Source organism: Topomyia yanbarensis, chromosome 3 (genome assembly GCF_030247195.1).
Source record: "Topomyia yanbarensis strain Yona2022 chromosome 3, ASM3024719v1, whole genome shotgun sequence".
In the NCBI taxonomy this organism is placed as follows: domain Eukaryota; kingdom Metazoa; phylum Arthropoda; class Insecta; order Diptera; family Culicidae; genus Topomyia; species Topomyia yanbarensis.
Genome location: NC_080672.1, coordinates 10717187 through 10734507, shown reverse-complemented (window position 1 = coordinate 10734507; position 17321 = coordinate 10717187). Strand labels below are relative to the sequence as shown.

General features: G+C 41.2%; 1 protein-coding gene across 1 annotated transcript in view; it reads left to right on the top strand.

Moving 5' to 3' along the window:
• The window catches only part of LOC131693607 (sex peptide receptor), a 273633-nt gene that overhangs the window by 69429 nt on the left and 186883 nt on the right, over positions 1-17321 (top strand). The window contains exon 2 of the mRNA XM_058981540.1: positions 16489-17130. Coding sequence (XP_058837523.1) covers positions 16515-17130 — 616 coding nt within the window. The 5' untranslated portion in view covers positions 16489-16514. The remainder of the gene's footprint in view (positions 1-16488; positions 17131-17321) is intronic.

The following is a 17321-nucleotide window of genomic DNA, read 5'->3' as shown; positions in this document are numbered from 1 at the left end:
TTTTTTGAGCCATTAATGCATTGCTCGTATACGCATACCAGCGTTAGCAACGACGAGCCAAAGGGCTCATTGATTGCAGCAACCTCGACCGGCCATCTTTTTACTTACGATCGCCTCACAGGTAAGACGTGCTCCTGTTGCTCTCATTAAAGTGTAATACCGTGATGGGATATTTTCAAGCAATGCAATCAAATTCTCAAATTTTGGTCTACGTGGTTTATGAATGGCCCCTTGTCTCTCTGGTCGTGACAATTTGGTGTATACAGTGCTACCCAGCGGTGAAAACACGACCCATGGGCTTTTCCCATGTGAATTATCAAAAACGGTTCACCAGAAGTTGCCATCTTGGTTTTCAGAATTGCGTCCAAAATCGATCTTTGGTATCTACTCGTAAAGCCTGTTTCGAAAATACCCATATTGATTAGGTTAGAGAGAATTAAGCATTTGCCACAAAAATGGGGTAAAATAAATAAAAACAATTGTGGCGAACGATTCAGTGGCATTCAATTTTTGAACCACAATAAAAAATTAATTCACTTCGTAAATATTCTATGGGCATACTTTCTCGATCGGTCTGCTTCTTTCTATAACACTCAGCAAATGATCAAAAAACTTTTAAGCAGGTTTTCACTTGTTCAACAAATATTTTGGTTGTAGTACAGAACCTACGAATCAATTGTCGACAACCGACCAGTGACGGCAACCGACCAGTTTCCCCTACCTACTACGAAACTATATGAAGTGAAACAACGAGAAAAATGTTAGCCATTCATTAGGTGTAACATTTTTGTAACAAATAATTCAAAATTATTTAAAGCCATATTTAAATGTTTTTGAAACCAAATTGTTTGTTAGAAATTCAGAGTTTGGTAAATAATGTCTTTGATGCGGTTGGCCAACACGAATCGGTGCCGAAGTGGATCATGTGTGGCCTCAATAATACTGTACAAAGATAATGTGGTCAATCGATAAAACTGATTCAAAACCTTTATAATAATTTTTAAAGCATGTAGAAAATCACAACTAAAATAAGATTGAAACTTCATGAATCCAGTACTAAAATTCAGAGTTTTTTTTCGGAAGCAATTTTAGTAGATTTACTGATATTAATATATACTGGTGACTGGATTAAGGTCCATATAAGTTCTAGAATATGAATTGACCAATTTTACACAAACTCGAATTCAAATTCCAATTAGTTCCAATTAAAGTTAAAAAATTCCTTTCGACAAAAACAACACCGCATTTAATGTAAAATTTGTGAATTTTACATCCATCAAGCAGTGACCGCTGGTTTATTCTTTGCTCTGGAACTCTGTGGACTCTCGAAAGTATTTTCAAAATAGCATTGCAACTATTGCGCTTTTTATCTGTTTTGCCTAAACAACTTCAAGGTACCGAAGAGGGGCAGTAAAGCAGTTTTTGCATGTCGCTAAATATTGTATTTAAACACTAAAGTGTGTTTTTAACTACGCAAGAGACCTCAATATATTTTACATTCTCGTGTTCGATGATTTTTTTTAAGACGGATCAGAAAACGTAGAAAAACATCTATGGTCCCTTAAGTGATTGGTATACATCAGCAACATTGAACGTATTATTGTTTGAATTATTTTCCAACAGTAAATATACTGTTTGTTTAGGCTTAGGTGCTTTTCTGATTTAACAGGTAGGGTGATAATAGAAACAAGGAGAAAATCTGCTCATTACCTTATATTTTCATAAAAATATACAGGCATTTTCCAACGTCAACGAAATAAGCAGATTGGAAGCTACACCATTAATTTTGTTCTACCGACTCTCACTTTTTCCGCAACTTTTTACCAAGTTTTATGCTGCCGAGCTAACCAAGATCTCAGTACAAGTGACGTTTGTTTTGCTGAAACTCGGAAAATGTATTACTGAAAATCAGTAAATTGAAGCCACGTTGCTGAACTATCAATTGAAGAAATTAACTGACCGTTCAGCTGTGCGGAAAACACCGAACTGAAGATGAGATATTCAAACTTTGAATCTTCAAAAGCGCGAACAATTTTGAAGAAACTACTTACCACCGAATCAAACTTAAATTATAAATGCTAATAACAGTTTTGGTTTCATCTCAATTAATGCCTGAAGCATTGAGACGAGTACATATAGACCTTTTTAGTAGACCCAACACGAAAAACACTCAAATAGCTATATAATTAGCTGTAGGAAGCTAAAAATGCATTTAAAGAATAGTCCATAAAGGAAGAGTATTCTGATTGCAATTGAAAAGCGAGATAGTGAACTTGTTCTTTGTTTATTGTCTTATTTTCAGAGTGCGCAACTAGTGTTTAGGGTAAGCAATTTATCAACTAAAATGTACATAAGATGCGCATAAGTTGCCCAGGCTGAAAATAGGAAAAAACGACAAGCGCAAGTCCAATCAGTTTCTAAACTGCTCACTCGACTGACACGCAGAAGTGAAACTTATTCACCAGCAATTCAATACTAGCGGATGCCAAATAACTGGTGTATTGGTATGTGTACTTTAAAAGTCTCTTTCCTCTCGATGCCGTTTGTTGACCAAATCATCGGTCTCACCGTACGATGGATTGTTGAGCTGTCTGATGTGATGATCTCTCTCTCTCGCGCAACATAATCAAGCTTTGTTTATGTTGCACACTGGTGTCACAGCGCGTCGCTTTACTCTCCCGCAACAAAAAGTCATCAAAATACCGATGAGTTGCTGGTGGATTTAAGAACGCGCCTATTGGAGTGAAGAGGTTTATTGTGAAAGAGAAGAGCGGTGGATCACATCTTCTCTTTATTTGCCCTGAGGTGCATTACATCCTTGATGCGAGCTCGTCCGTTCCTGACATTTCGTATCCTGACGTATAAATAGCAGAAGTTTAACGTAAGCAAATAAACTAATTACCGAACTATGAAAAGCTCAGTTTCTTTATTTTTCTGTTGAAAAAAGTTTTGTTATTTTCTTAGTAACTAATTGTCATGGATACGACGCAAAGATCGACGTTGTGTCCTTTTTTGCAAAGCTCCGCTTCAGTTTTGTATTGATCAATCATTCTAACGGTGAACGCGTTCATCGAGAGGTCGCATTTAGATGGTACATGGAAAACCTTCGATCACTCTATCTTGAGTTTATCTTTGGCATTTGGAAAACATTTCATCGAAAATCAGCAAAAAATCTCACTTTACTAAAATATCAGTTTCTAAATTTGCACACTACACCGTTATTAGGAAATTACCAAGCCGAATTGAGTGTGAACGTCCGCGATCTCGCATACATGAAATGATCCGGTGATCAAATTAATACGAACCCATAGACGCGGTTTCAAGTGCAATTTTATCGACATCCGTTCCCACGTGATCATGAATTGATCACGTCCGGAAGCCTTCAGTCTAGCCTCAAATAAAATTATGTCATGTACACTAGAAACCTCAGGGCGACAGTGACCATGATGTGAGGAAACTCACTCCTTACAATCTGAACCATACAATCAAAATCGCAGATCGCGCGAGCATTCAAAAACCCACGCGAATATGCAAGCGGTTACACGGTTATACAGATGAATTTATTCACGCGACACACACACACGATCAAACCCGTTAACATGCAAACGTTCGAGCCCTGCGCTATAATACAACATTGATCACAAACACGAACATGTTATTGCGATCATCCACGCAAAATGACGCCAGCGATAATGCAAACATAAAAACGCTCCTATTATTAGGTGAACATTTTAATGCTTATGATTTTATAAACGAGATCTCAAATGCGATTATACAAACGCGCATTTCCACGCTATCATGAATCCGTCACGTCCGGAAGTCCTAACGTCGGTCCTAACAATTTAGGTCCATGCCTGGGAACTCAAGACCACTCAAAATTAAGCATCAGATTCACGGTCCGCGCTAATAATATATACACGCTTATACATGCCACTTAGAAACGCCGTAGAGATCAAACGCGCTAACATACAAACACTCGAACCCTTCGTGATCATTTACAGTTAGCAGCAAGCTTCCGTGCTGATCGGTCGATTTATCTCGGACGCGTTAAACCGAAAGTTTGCTTACGAACTATACCACTCGTTTATTTGCCAATTTTTCATCGGTGCTCTAAAGCATTGCGCTTTCGTCGCGACAGTGCCTTTCCGCCATGCGCGAAAACACGTTTCGCGTAGACTATTCGCAGTTTCCGAAACACCTTTCCCACGATGTAATCTTAAAACTCGTCGGGAAAGAACTCGGTCTCACACGAGATAATGTGTTACAAATTCAGCCAAGCAGAAGGCTGGGTTGTACCTTCGTGAAGGTCAACAACCTTGCCCTGGCAGAAAAGATCGTCGAAGAACACGATAGTAAACACGAGTTTACAATCGACGGCAAAACACACAAGCTGCGGATTATGATGGAGGAGGGGGCGGTGGAGGTGCAGATCTTTGACCTACCCGAAGACATCACCAACGAACAAATATCGGCTTTCCTAGCCGAATACGGTGAAGTACTCAACGTTCGTGACCTTCTGTGGGACAATCGCTATGGCCCTTTCGAAGGTGTGGTGTATTCCGTCTCTCGTCACGATCCAGGGAGAAGACACCGCAATCGGATACAAGGGGCAGCGGCAAACTTGCCTACACTGCCGAGAATTTGCACACATCGGCATTCCATGTGTGCAAAACAAAAAACTGCTTGTACAGAAACTTTCAGCCGACCAGTCATACGCAAACGTGGCAAAAATGCATGTACAGCAGAAAGGACCGGTAAAACCGAACAAAAACCTACCCAAGCCGGGCGAAACACTACAATCATCGGGATCAAAACCCCCTACACGAGAGCTGTTGACAGCCAGTCAAACAAAACCTCGAGAAGCCATCGAGACACGATCTGCAGCCGCACAGCAGAAAAACACCATGCCTCCCCCTGCGGCGCCAAACACCACCAATCAGAAACCCACAGCAACTCAAGCGACCATCCAACCTCTCTCGGCCCTAGCCACAATCGCAAACGTCGTCACACAGCGCAAAAGCGATGGAAACGAGACAGACAGTTCTCAAGCTTCGACTAGCAACCGACGCTCACGCAGACTGCCGCCGGGGAAGAAAATGCGACACGGCGAAGACGATTTCACCACCATCGAACACGGACGCGTCCAGATCTCCGACGAAGAAATGTAAACAATGGGCTTCGTCAGTTGTAACATCGGAACCATCAACATCAACACAATCACCAACACTACCAAACTCAACGCCCTACGCACATTTGTTCGCTCGATGGACCTTGACATCGTGTTCCTACAGGAGGTTGAAAACGAACAACTCACCATACCCGGCTACAACGTCGTCTGCAACGTTGACCATGCGAGGAGAGGAACGGCAATTGCGCTCAAAGAACACATTAAATTCTCACACGTAGAGAAGAGCCTGGACGGAAGATTGCTTGCTTTGCGCGCAAATAACATCACACTGTGCAATTTGTATGTCCCGTCGGGATCTGCCCAACGAGCCGAACGAGAGCGCTTCTTCAACACAACGATCGCCTACTACCTTCGCCACCGAACCGCACACACCATCCTGGGAGGCGATTTCAACAGCGTACTGCGAGCGTGCGACGCGACGGGAAATAATGCCAGCCCCGCTCTACAAGCGACCGTCCAACAGCTACATCTACAAGACGTGTGGCAGCAACTCCGACCGCGAGAGATCGAATACACTTACATTACACACAACTCTTCCTCCAGACTCGATCGCATTTACGTCAGCGCAGGACTTAGAATCAGCTGAGAACAACAGCCGCCCATGTCTGCTGCTTCTCAGACCACAAAGCAGTCACAGTGAGAATATGCCTTCCTCTCCCCGACCGAGCACATGGTCGCGGGTTTTGGTCTCTCCATCCCCATCTCTTGAGCACCGCAAATATCGACGAGTTCCAAATTCAATGGCAATATTGGACTCGCCAGCGCCGTAACTTTCCGTCGTGGATGGATTGGTGGCTGTCGTGTGCCAAACCTAAAATAAAATCATTTTTTCGATGGAAATCAAAAATCGCATTCAACATTTTCCATTGCGAGCAACAACGCATTTACGGGTTACTACAGCAGGCATACGACAGCTACCAAAACAATCGTGCAATGCTTCCCACCATCAACCGACTAAAAGCTGAAATGCTTTCACATCAGCGCCACTTCTCAGAGATGTTCGTGAGAATCAACGAAACACGCGTGGCGGGAGAACCTATCTCAACCTACCAGCTAGGGGAGCGAGAAAAACGAAGAACAACCATCGAACACCTACGGAATGAGAGAGACGAAATCATCGACAATTCAACCGCCATCCTGAACCACATGGTTCAATATTTTACTGACCTATACGCACGAGCCGAGGTGGAAGAACCACAAAGCGACAGTCCCTTCCAATGCGAACGAGTCATCCCAGAGACCGATGTCGAAAATGAAGCCACCATGAATGAAATCACGACTGTTGAAATACTAACTGCCATCCGCACCAGTGCCTCCAGAAAATCGCCAGGGCCTGATGGATTGCAGAAAGAATTCTACCTGCGAACTTTTGACGTCATCCACCGTGAATTAAACTTGGTATTGAATGAGGCTATCAGATCAAACCTTCCAGCCCAGTTCGTCGATGGGATAATCGTACTGGCGAAAAAACGAGGGGCAGGTGACACCGCTCGTGCGTACAGGCCAATAAGTCTGATAAATTACGACTATAAAATTCTCTCTCGGATCCTCAAACAGCGTCTTGAAAACGTTCTTCGTACCCACAGCGTGCTGACCGACGTGCAAAATGTTCAAACCCAAACAGGAATATTTTTCAAGCCACCCTGGCCTTGAAGGATGAGATCGCTCAACTAAAAGCCAACAAACGAGGAGGAAAATTGGTTTCATTCGACCTCGACCACGCGTTTGACCGAGTCAACCACAACTTTTTGTTTCACACCATGCGATCGCTGGATTTCAACGCGGCTCTGGTAGAGCTACTTTCCCGTATAGCAGCATCATCATCATCGAGGCTGCTAATCAATGGACACCTGTCGGCACCCTTCCCCATCCAGCGATCAGTTCGGCAGGGTGATCCTCTGGCCAGCCATCTCTTTGGAATCTACCTGTAACCGCTTCTACGACGCCTAAAACAGATGTGTGGAACGGATCTAATGGTTGCATATGCAGACGACATCAGCGCCAGCGGCAGTACCGCAAACCAGCTGAACGAAATGCGGGCTTTGTTCAAGCGATTCGAACGAGTCGCAGGTGCCCGCTTGAACGAATCAAAAACGACAGCAATTGATGTGGGGTTCACGGTAGATCAAATATCAGTACCGTGGCTCAGGACCGAAAACAGTATAAAAATCTTGGGTATAATTTTTACCAACTCGGTCAGGGAAATGACATCGCTAAACTGGGACATCCTCACGACGAACTTTGCTCGCCAAGTATGGATGCACTCGCTGCGCATGCTGACCCTACACCAAAAAGTCACACTACTAAATACCTTCATTTCATCGAAGATGTGGTACATGGCAGCAAATTTACAACCGAAAACAGCTCAAGTGGCTAAACTTACAGCTACCATGCGGTCCTACCTCTTCCGTGGCGCATGTGCGACGGTACCTATGCAGCAACTAGCACGCAGCAAAGATCACGGCGGTTTAAAACTACAACTGCCTGCGTTAAAATGTAAAGCGCTGCTGATAAACCGTCACTTACAAGAGATTGAATCCCTCCCCTATTACTCTTCCTTCCTTTACCAAGCAAATCCACCGCGAGCAATTTCCCTTCCCTGCCTAAAAACTATCCTAGCAAACATCCCAACACTTCCTACCCAAATTCGCCAAAGCCCAACCACCGATTTAATTACCCGCTTCTTCATTGAGCGCACCGACAGAGCCAAAGTGGAAATTTCCAAGCCGGAAGCAAACTGGAGACGCATATGGAAGAATATATCCTCCCGTGCGCTTCTCCCCGAGCAACGCAGTATATTGTTCATGTGGGTAAACAAAAAGTCCCACACAGACGACTACTACACACTATGAGGAGAACAGACGGTGAGAACTGCCTGTACTGTGTAGAACCAGTGGAAACCATACAGCACAAATTTTTCGAGTGCGACAGAGTACAAGAGGCTTACACACTACACTACTACGAGAAAAAGTGCTGGTGGTGACCGGCGGACGGCGTTTACAAAACGACGAATTGATGAGACCTTCATTAGAACGATTTACGGCGACAACAAGAACATAAGTGCTCAAACTTTTGTTTTGCTACATCTCCTTCATTCAGAACAACCTAGACGTTAGGGTGAATGCAAGTAATTTGGACTTCGAGTTTCAAATTCTTAATTAACACCAAAACAATTTATTTTGTGATAACATTTTAACTATAACAAAACCGACAAATAAACATATTTTACAAAAAAAAAATTATGCGCACCTAGGTCCGCGATCTCGTGATCAAGTGAACAATTGAGCACTTATAACTTTGAAAACGCAGTTTCAAGCGCAAACATACACTGATAGAATATATTCGTAAATCGCCGCGAATTAGATTCGTACAGACAATTTTCATAAAATATAAGAATTTTTAGTACATATTATGAATCGTTCGTAGGTCTGTTGAAACACTTTTATTTTTTATTACGAGTTTTTCGTGTAAACCACGAAACAACTTTCGTTGGCTATTCATGAAACGACTTCATTAGCCAAACGAATTGTTCGCTGCTATACACGAAAGTCTTTATAATATTTACGAGCACCATTCGTCAAACCGTTAACGTCAAAAGAGCCTCAATAAAGGTAGAATATGGAGTCATTGTTGCTATATGTCAGATAATTGTTGATCATCACGACGGTCTCGGTCTGACTATTTAGTAGTCGTATCCGTGTCCGCCAGTTTCAGAAAGATTTCCTGAACTTCTTTCGCTTCCAGTTCCAGAATCCGAAGCAGCACGGATTCAGTTAAAACATCGCAAACTGGTTGTTGGTTTTGTATGAATGAGTTTGAGTTTATCTCTGCTGGAGCAATATCAAAATAATATGCTATTAAATACGAAAACTTCTCATCATGGAGCAGAAAAATTATTAAAAATATGAAAAATCATTAAAAAATTTTGGGGCCAAAATGACCCAGTACCTCGCTTTCCTGTATTTTTCTAGAAGCAAAAATACGTCCATTTAAATACTAAGATTATTTCCTTTCAAAAAAGGCATAAATTGTAATTTTCTGATTGCTACTTCAAAAGTTATAGCATTTAATGTATTTTTCCTCCGTATTTTCCCATAGTACCAAATTCAAAAAATTTCAAGCGATGTGGGCGGGAGTCTAAAATTGTCCAAATGATGTGAAATTTGAGCATACTTTGACATTTGTCACAATATGAGAGGGCGTGCCTTTGAGAACTCAAAAAAAAAATTTTTGCGATGCCCTAGTGATCAGGATCACAAGCTTATAGTGAAAGCATTCAAGCGGAATCCTAATGCTTCGGGATGTGGCCAAAAAGTTGAATCTGTCCAAGTATTTCATTCAGCGAGCCAAGGACCGAGAGGGACGGCATACACACAAAGTGCAGAAGGCTACGGTGGGAAAGTCACGACCCCGGAAGCTGTACACCCAGATGCTGACGAAGCTTCATTATGTAATTATGGATGGTAAAACTATAACTCTCTCTTTTCCTTTTTAATCTTACTCCAAACGTGAATAGGAAAACTCCCAGGGTCGTTCTATGCTACTTAGACTGTACAGGAAAGTCTAGAATAGCTTATGCTTCATTAATATGGTGGCCTACAACTAAAAAGGTGACCGCTCAGAAAAAAACATGAGCAAACTGCAAAGACTACCTTGTATTGAAACAACTTGGGTGATTCGGAGCACACCTTCCGTGGCTCTAAATGCTCTTCTAAAATCTCCTACCACTTCATCAGTTCGTGGAATTGCAGGCAGAAAAAGTGCCTTGCAATTGATTCGATCTACAAAGATTGTAGAAAGACTTTCGCATATAGCAGCGAACAATTCGTTTGCCTAATGAAACCGTTTCGTAATAAGCCAACGAAAGTCGTTTCGTGGTTTTCACGAAAATCTCGTATTAAAAAAAAAGTGTTTCAATTGAACTACGAATGATTCATCATATGTACGAAAAATTCGTATATTTTATGAACATTGTACGAAACCAATTCGCAGTGATTTACGAATATATTCTATCAGTGCAGTGAAATTACGGTGACTGGGCGGAGTTCTCAGGATGATCGTAAAATCTCAGTAATTTTATAAATAGTTTTAAAGTTTATTTGGAGGAAATAAATCTATAGAACCGGAGGACGGCCTGTTCAATCCTCAGGGAACGCATATAAATCACAACTTACCTAAGCTGAACAATAATGGTAGCTAAGCTTGTGGCTACTGTTCAGACGAGAACGGCAATTGCAAACGCTGCGTCAAGTACTTCAAAATCAACAACCAGTACCAGCAGTAATTAGGCAATTGAAAAAGATTCACACTCTTGAACCCTAAGGGCAAGAAGCAAGGAAGAACATTGGATGTCTTGTACCCAAAAAGCATTAACGATGACGACGTGAACGATATCGACTGAGACATGGATTACCCCAAAGATGCAGCTTACGAGGAAAACGCAGTGGCAAGTGGCGCGCGGGATAGTTGCTTTCCTCGCAGTGCCAGAAGCTCCTCAATTTTTACCTTCCAATGCTCAATACAATTCTCCTAGCATATTTACAATAGTCCAATTACGTGTCAAAGACAGTCTAAATTGATAAGTTTCATCAGTTTTCAATAACGAAGATATTCACTCGCTGAAGCGAAAGCTGTCCCTGGCAACACTACTCCATCGGAATCCAATCAGACTACTTGCAATAACTTCTAGAGCTGATCCTTGCAACTGGTAATACTCAAATGAACGGCAATAGTCATATTTATTATTCTTACTTGTTTTTGTGAATCTTACCTCAATCAAAAATTATGGCTGTTTGAAAACGTTGTTGTCCAAAAACAAGAGGGGTATGAAGCGATTAATATGTAGTATTTTGGTTCTATCGATTTGTTTGACGTGTTCTAACTTGGAATCGTTCTGAATTATACGAGATTGTGCTATGGGAAATATTCCTAACTAAAAGTTTATTTTATACTATTAATTTCGCACTGGATTGTAAATAATTATGAAATTGGGAATTAAAATTACGGGTATCAAATAAAAATGACGACACCAGTTGTAGTATGCAACTACAACTGGTAGTTTTGCACTTCAACGATTACAACGAGTCATGTATACTGAAATAACACAATCTTTAAAATCAGTAGTACAGTCTGCTCCAATTCGGCCAGATAAGGATACTGTTACCGCGCAAAGCAAAAGATTTAAGATTGTTTACTTGTACATTGCGCGAATACAAAGAACAATGTGGTATATTTTTGCAAATGTGAAACTGCACCGTAGCGTTTGATGTTAAGTATTGACGTAGCAATTCCATCTATTCGTGGGTACAAGAATAGTTGCAAAGATGTAGTGATATGACATTTGCAAGAAATTCTTTCCAGATGTTCTTAAGGATGTTTGAGTGAAAGCGACAAACTTTATAAATAACTACCTAACGGTATCAAATTATAAGTCCAAGCTGCGTACACCAGATCACGAGTCAGTACTTTAGGCAGACGGCATATCAAGGAAGCCATGTACATGTGCTTCTGAAAATCATCCTCTTACTATTAATATCATTGTTTTAAACACCAATGCTTTCCATCAAGTTCAAAAACTGCGCCTATGAGATAGATTGTTGAGTGTAAAATAAAAAATTGATGTATTATCTTGAGTTGCGTGGGTCGGTTGAGTGATCTTATTTGAACGCGGATAAGTTTTACTATTATCAGTATGATAATTATGTGATCTTCATGGAACATCATACACAGAGATAACTTAGGGGGCCGGGCACCCAAAAGGTGCATGTTCGAATCTTGCCTGGGGCGATTTTTTTACATAATTACAAGCAACCTACGCCTACGAACTCGCAAACATGATTAAACCCCGGTGATAAGGTGAAAATCTCAGCACTCATAAACTTAGCAACACGATCTCAAGCGTCAACCTACAAACTCCCGCGCTCGCGCCATCATGAATCGGGATCGTCCGGAAGTCTCTATCCTCGGTATCAACAATCTAGGTCCTTATTAATTAATAAAAAAATAACAAAATTGAAAAATAACTCCCATATCCACTAGACAAAACATTCCATGGCGACATGACCGGAAACTCTAGTGATATGGGGTAACTCTCTCCCTGTCAGAATGTGATCCGTACACCGAAAGCTAAAGATCAGAATGACGGTCCGCGAATATATGAATGGCCGCAGGGTTTCAAAATCGAATTTATACACGCGAAGTCACATACACGCGAGCACACGCGACAAACACGTCAATATACGAACGCTTAAGCCCTTCGCGATCATCTACGCACACCTATGCCCGCGATCGCGCAAACTTGATAACACTCCGGTAATTATGTGATCGTTTTAGTACTTATGAAGTGACAAACGCGATCTCAAATGCGAACCCGCAAACGCGCGCGATCATGAATCGGTCATGTCCGGAAATCTTTAGCCTTCAGTCTAGCAATTTAGGTCCATACATTCAGTTGGACCAATAAAAAAATAAAGCTCATATCCACTAGACCACGCGTTCTACGGCGACATGAATGGGAATTCTAATGATATGTAAGAACCCACTTTCTTCTGGAATCTGAACCGTACACAAAAAATTAAGTATCAGATTCACGGTCCGCGCGCGATCATTTTAGAACACGCGCGAATATGCGAAAGGCACACGGTTATGATATAGAATTTATACACGCGAAGTTCATACACGTTAGCACACGCGACATACAAACGCACACGCGATCGAGCACGTTAACGTACAAATGTTCGAGCCCTTCGCGATGATACACGCGATCGCGAGTCCCTACGCCCGCACATACCTGAACCGTACAATGAATATCACATTCAGAATCACGGCCCGCTACAATTGGCCTATTGCAGTGTTTTATTGGGCGACATTGCCTGTCTCGTCTGCAAATTGTAGTATGTGATTCTGACGGGGAGCCCTTCCGAGAACCTAGCTCTACAGCTCCAGTAGGACAACTCTCGAAAAAAAAAAGATTTTTTATGAGATTTCGTATGCTTAACAAGTATTTTGATCAGCAAAGCATGTTTAATGTGTCACTTACTTTGGAACAATATTCCGCATTTTACCAGAAGATTTTCTTCTAAAGTGGTACCTTATTTGATTCCGCGGATTGGGTCACTTTAAGATTCAAATGCTTTTTAGCGGTGCTACTTTCATTGAACTCGAAGCTGGTAGATACTACAAACCCTAAGTTCAACAATAAATCAACAAACTCCTCAGTTTGCTTGATTGGATTATCTCTTCTACCACATTTCGAGCACGTTTTACTGTACAGCAGCCTTATACTAAAGTACGGTTTTCCTGATGCTCTCCTTTGAACTTCAAGGCTTCCTCCTCTTATGATACCACGTTTTCTTTCTACACTCGTCAGTAAATCACAAAGCAATTAGTGCGGATTGTGCGTAAAATTGTGTACTAAATCGGTTTTCGTTCTTTTGTAGAAGAAAAATATTAGCAAATCGAAACCAGACGTGACACCACAAACTAATTATGTCGGTACACAGCGAAGAATGGAAACTAATCAGAACTTCGCTTATTGAACATTCACAAAAAAACTATCTTTCCCATTCGTTATAAATATTTTGAAATTTAAAACAAGATCGTTGTAATTATTTTCGACCCATTTGTTAAAATATTTCGTTCAGTTCGGGGGAAATTATCCATAACCATTCAAATTATAATCCTCAAGGGTAAAGCAGTCATTACAATTACCGTACGTGAGTTCGTTATTCTTTCTAATTTTCACTCGTCATAATAACTGCCTGTCGCTTCTGAGGGCCCTGTCTACAAACACTTTCGAGTATCCAGCGTGGATTGAGGAATCGGAGACAAATACCAAATCTAATGTCGCGATTTGTGTTTACTTATACTGCGTCATACTACTCATGAGTGTGTCATTTAACTCCCGTTATTATCGGATTGGTTTCTGGAGGCGATGGATTTTTGATTCTTGCCAAGTTTTAACACTAGTTTAGATATATTCTTTATCAAAAGTTTTTCATTGCACCGAAATATCAGTACTTATTTTTATTCAGGACCTGTATTTCACTTATTTTGGGCACCAAGTTGTAGCTAGTTACTGACCAGAAGCATTCGAAACACAAAAATCCAACTTAATTTTGTTTAAACGTAGCATCGTGTCGTGGAATTATTGCACATTCGCCCTAGATCAATAATTTTCCATACATTGATACGAATCTGTGTTGGTTGTTTACACGTTCGAATTTATTTCCAGGCACTTCTCGAGCAATGAACCATAATTTGTATCGTGTCCAATCAAACGAATGCTGAACTACCCTACAGGTCTAAGAGAACATTATATTTCCATTGCAAACCCCGTAAGCGCTACGTGTGGTTGGCATTGATCAATAACTACTGTTTGTAGATTTACCACTTTTCAAACTCGTTTTATCCCCTACACTTCACAGGATTTCCATTAGCTATACATATTAGCCTATTGCAAATCCCACTCATCTATCTCGATAACAGATGTGTTAAAATCGAACGCATCACACTCAACAACTTAAACTTACTATGTTTATCTACCGTAATCTGACAAACATTGTAAAATTCAACCAGCCAGTTTCAGATTGACAGCAGGATAACAGACCACAATCGACGCCATTACCAAGTGCTTATTCCATTCGAAATAACTCTTCGACTGCAAGCGATTTCACTACTTGGATCAAGGTAGCCATGATATTTTTCGTTTCACTAGCAACCACCACAGCCCACCCACAATCACTTCAAAAAGGTAAAATATTCATAATTTTTCACCCATTTGAATTTCGATACAGAACTGTGTTGGACGAATAAATCCGACCGAAATGTAATTGAAAATTCTCCTTCCATCGCTTCGGGCCCGGTTTCTCCCTGGGAATCGAATCGTAAATCTATCCCGGTTGAAATCATTATAAATTTCAGCATACGTTGGGATATTCCATAAGGAACTGTTGTCATTCAATCGATTGGTGAAATTGTTTTTTCCTGAGGCAAGTTTAAATTGATGGTGGTCAATGAGAAGAGATTGAACACATGTGAGGATTTAACCTTTTTTGGAAAGTTTAATTTACGACTCAATGGAAAACGAAGTAGAACCTTCATTCTGTGATATCAAGTGTTTCTAACATCACTATACAGACTGTCATCCTCAACTGCAACGCACAGATTTAGGAATTAGTATTTCCAGCGTCTAATGAACATTCCAATTATGAGGATGAATATTTTAAATCTAATTAGTAGCTTTCTGGCGGCATACCATTTTCATTTTCAAATTTCAATCTTCTGTCTTAAATCTTGGATAATGAATTTTGAATCGTCAATCTTTAGTATTTAACATTCAATTTAATATCAAATTCCATATATTACGATCGTTCAGCATTCACATCCCCAACTATCGCCAGTTAGTTGTCAAACGTCAAAGATATGTGGCAGCCAGGAAAGCACGCTTGTTGCTAGGCACCGACGCGCTTGTTTACATTGAGAAAAAATGGAATTCGAAGTGAAAATTCAGCCGCACAAATGCGAGTTTTCGGACATTTTCCTTCGGTTATCTGCACATCGACAGAAAATTTGAAGTTTTGTTAGTAAACGATTAAAGTTTCGCGGGTGTTTTTTGCAATGGTGTGTGATTAAAGTGCATTTGAAAAAGTACACTGAAAATGAGAAGAAGAAAAATAATGTTCCGAAAAGAAACCCCAAGTGAAGAGGGGTGATATTTTCGCACAAAATAAGAGCTACAGATAAAATTCCGTCAAAAACTCGGGTAGATTGTATAGGAAAATGTGCTAGCTTCCTCAAGTAGCAGTTTCGTGGTACACCGGCAAGGTTAGTGTATTGAAAAACGTATTTTTATATTTGCTCATGTCAGATACATGATTAGGCAGGGGAGAGGGGTGTGTGCGGCGTAGGAGCAATGTTGTGGCTCGCATGTATAATGTCCTTAACGCACTTAATACGAGTTCAAAAAGAATCAGGAAAATTGCCGGAAATTTATCATTTTTTTCGAAATAGAGTTTACAGTTTTTGGTTATTTAGGATCGTTACGGGAAACCAATTGCAATTAATAGATATTCCACTATCCGGAAACACTATCCTGGGTACATAAATTCCAGACCGTCTCTTGATTCGAGTTAATATATTACACAAGGCAACATATGGTGCTGTTCGCCTCTTGTGCCTAACCCAGATTCCTGCAATATTTTTCCACGCCACTGGAATACGGACTGTCTGTATGTACGTACATATCTCATTCATGCTCTTTTTCTTTTTTTTCTTCCATTCCATCTTCCCGCATCCCGCAGCTCGATTCACTGTATCAGGGAAATTAATGGTAACGTCATGTGCCACGACTGAAATCATCAATATGTCAGTTGACGCTGCCATTGCTGCCGGTGCCGGCGTTGCCTCTAATGTCTTCAGTCGATTATCGTCCTCCCTGGCCGGTACCATCGGGATAGGTACCACCGCACTGGTGACTGGCGGTGCCGGAGTATCAGCAGACGAGCGAAAGCGATATTACTTTGACGAGCATGATGATGACAGCACAGCTGCTGCGAAGCATCATTTGAACGGCCTCCGCGAAAATATCACAGCCTCCTCGATGTACTCAATGCTGGGACCGGGAGCCGCCTACAACCCAATAGAGACTGCGAACGATACCAACTTCTACTACGTGAACGGTGCCATGGGAATGGGAGATTACTCCGAGACTGGCCAGAACGGCACGTTTTCATTTATCGATGATGACTACCAGAACTGTGTTGCGATGTCAGGTAACGACTCCTACCTGAATGTGTCATGCGAGACGATTCTCAACTATAGCGTTCCGCTGTACGGTTACTGCACGCCGATCTTCCTCCTCATCACCCTGACTGCCAACTCGTTGATCGTGATTGTCCTGAGCAAACGTAGCATGGCTTCACCAACCAATTTCGTGCTGATGGGTAAGTTGCACTTATACTTTGCTATTAAAACCAGTCTTCCTAATGCTGTTCAAATCCCGCCTCGCCATTCTGTAATAATAAAAGTAATAAATCAACCTTAATCAAATAATCGAAACGATTCGGGCGCGTTTCTTGTCGGTTCCGACCATTTCTGGTCGATTCGGATGAATGCTGATTATTTTCCCCTTTTT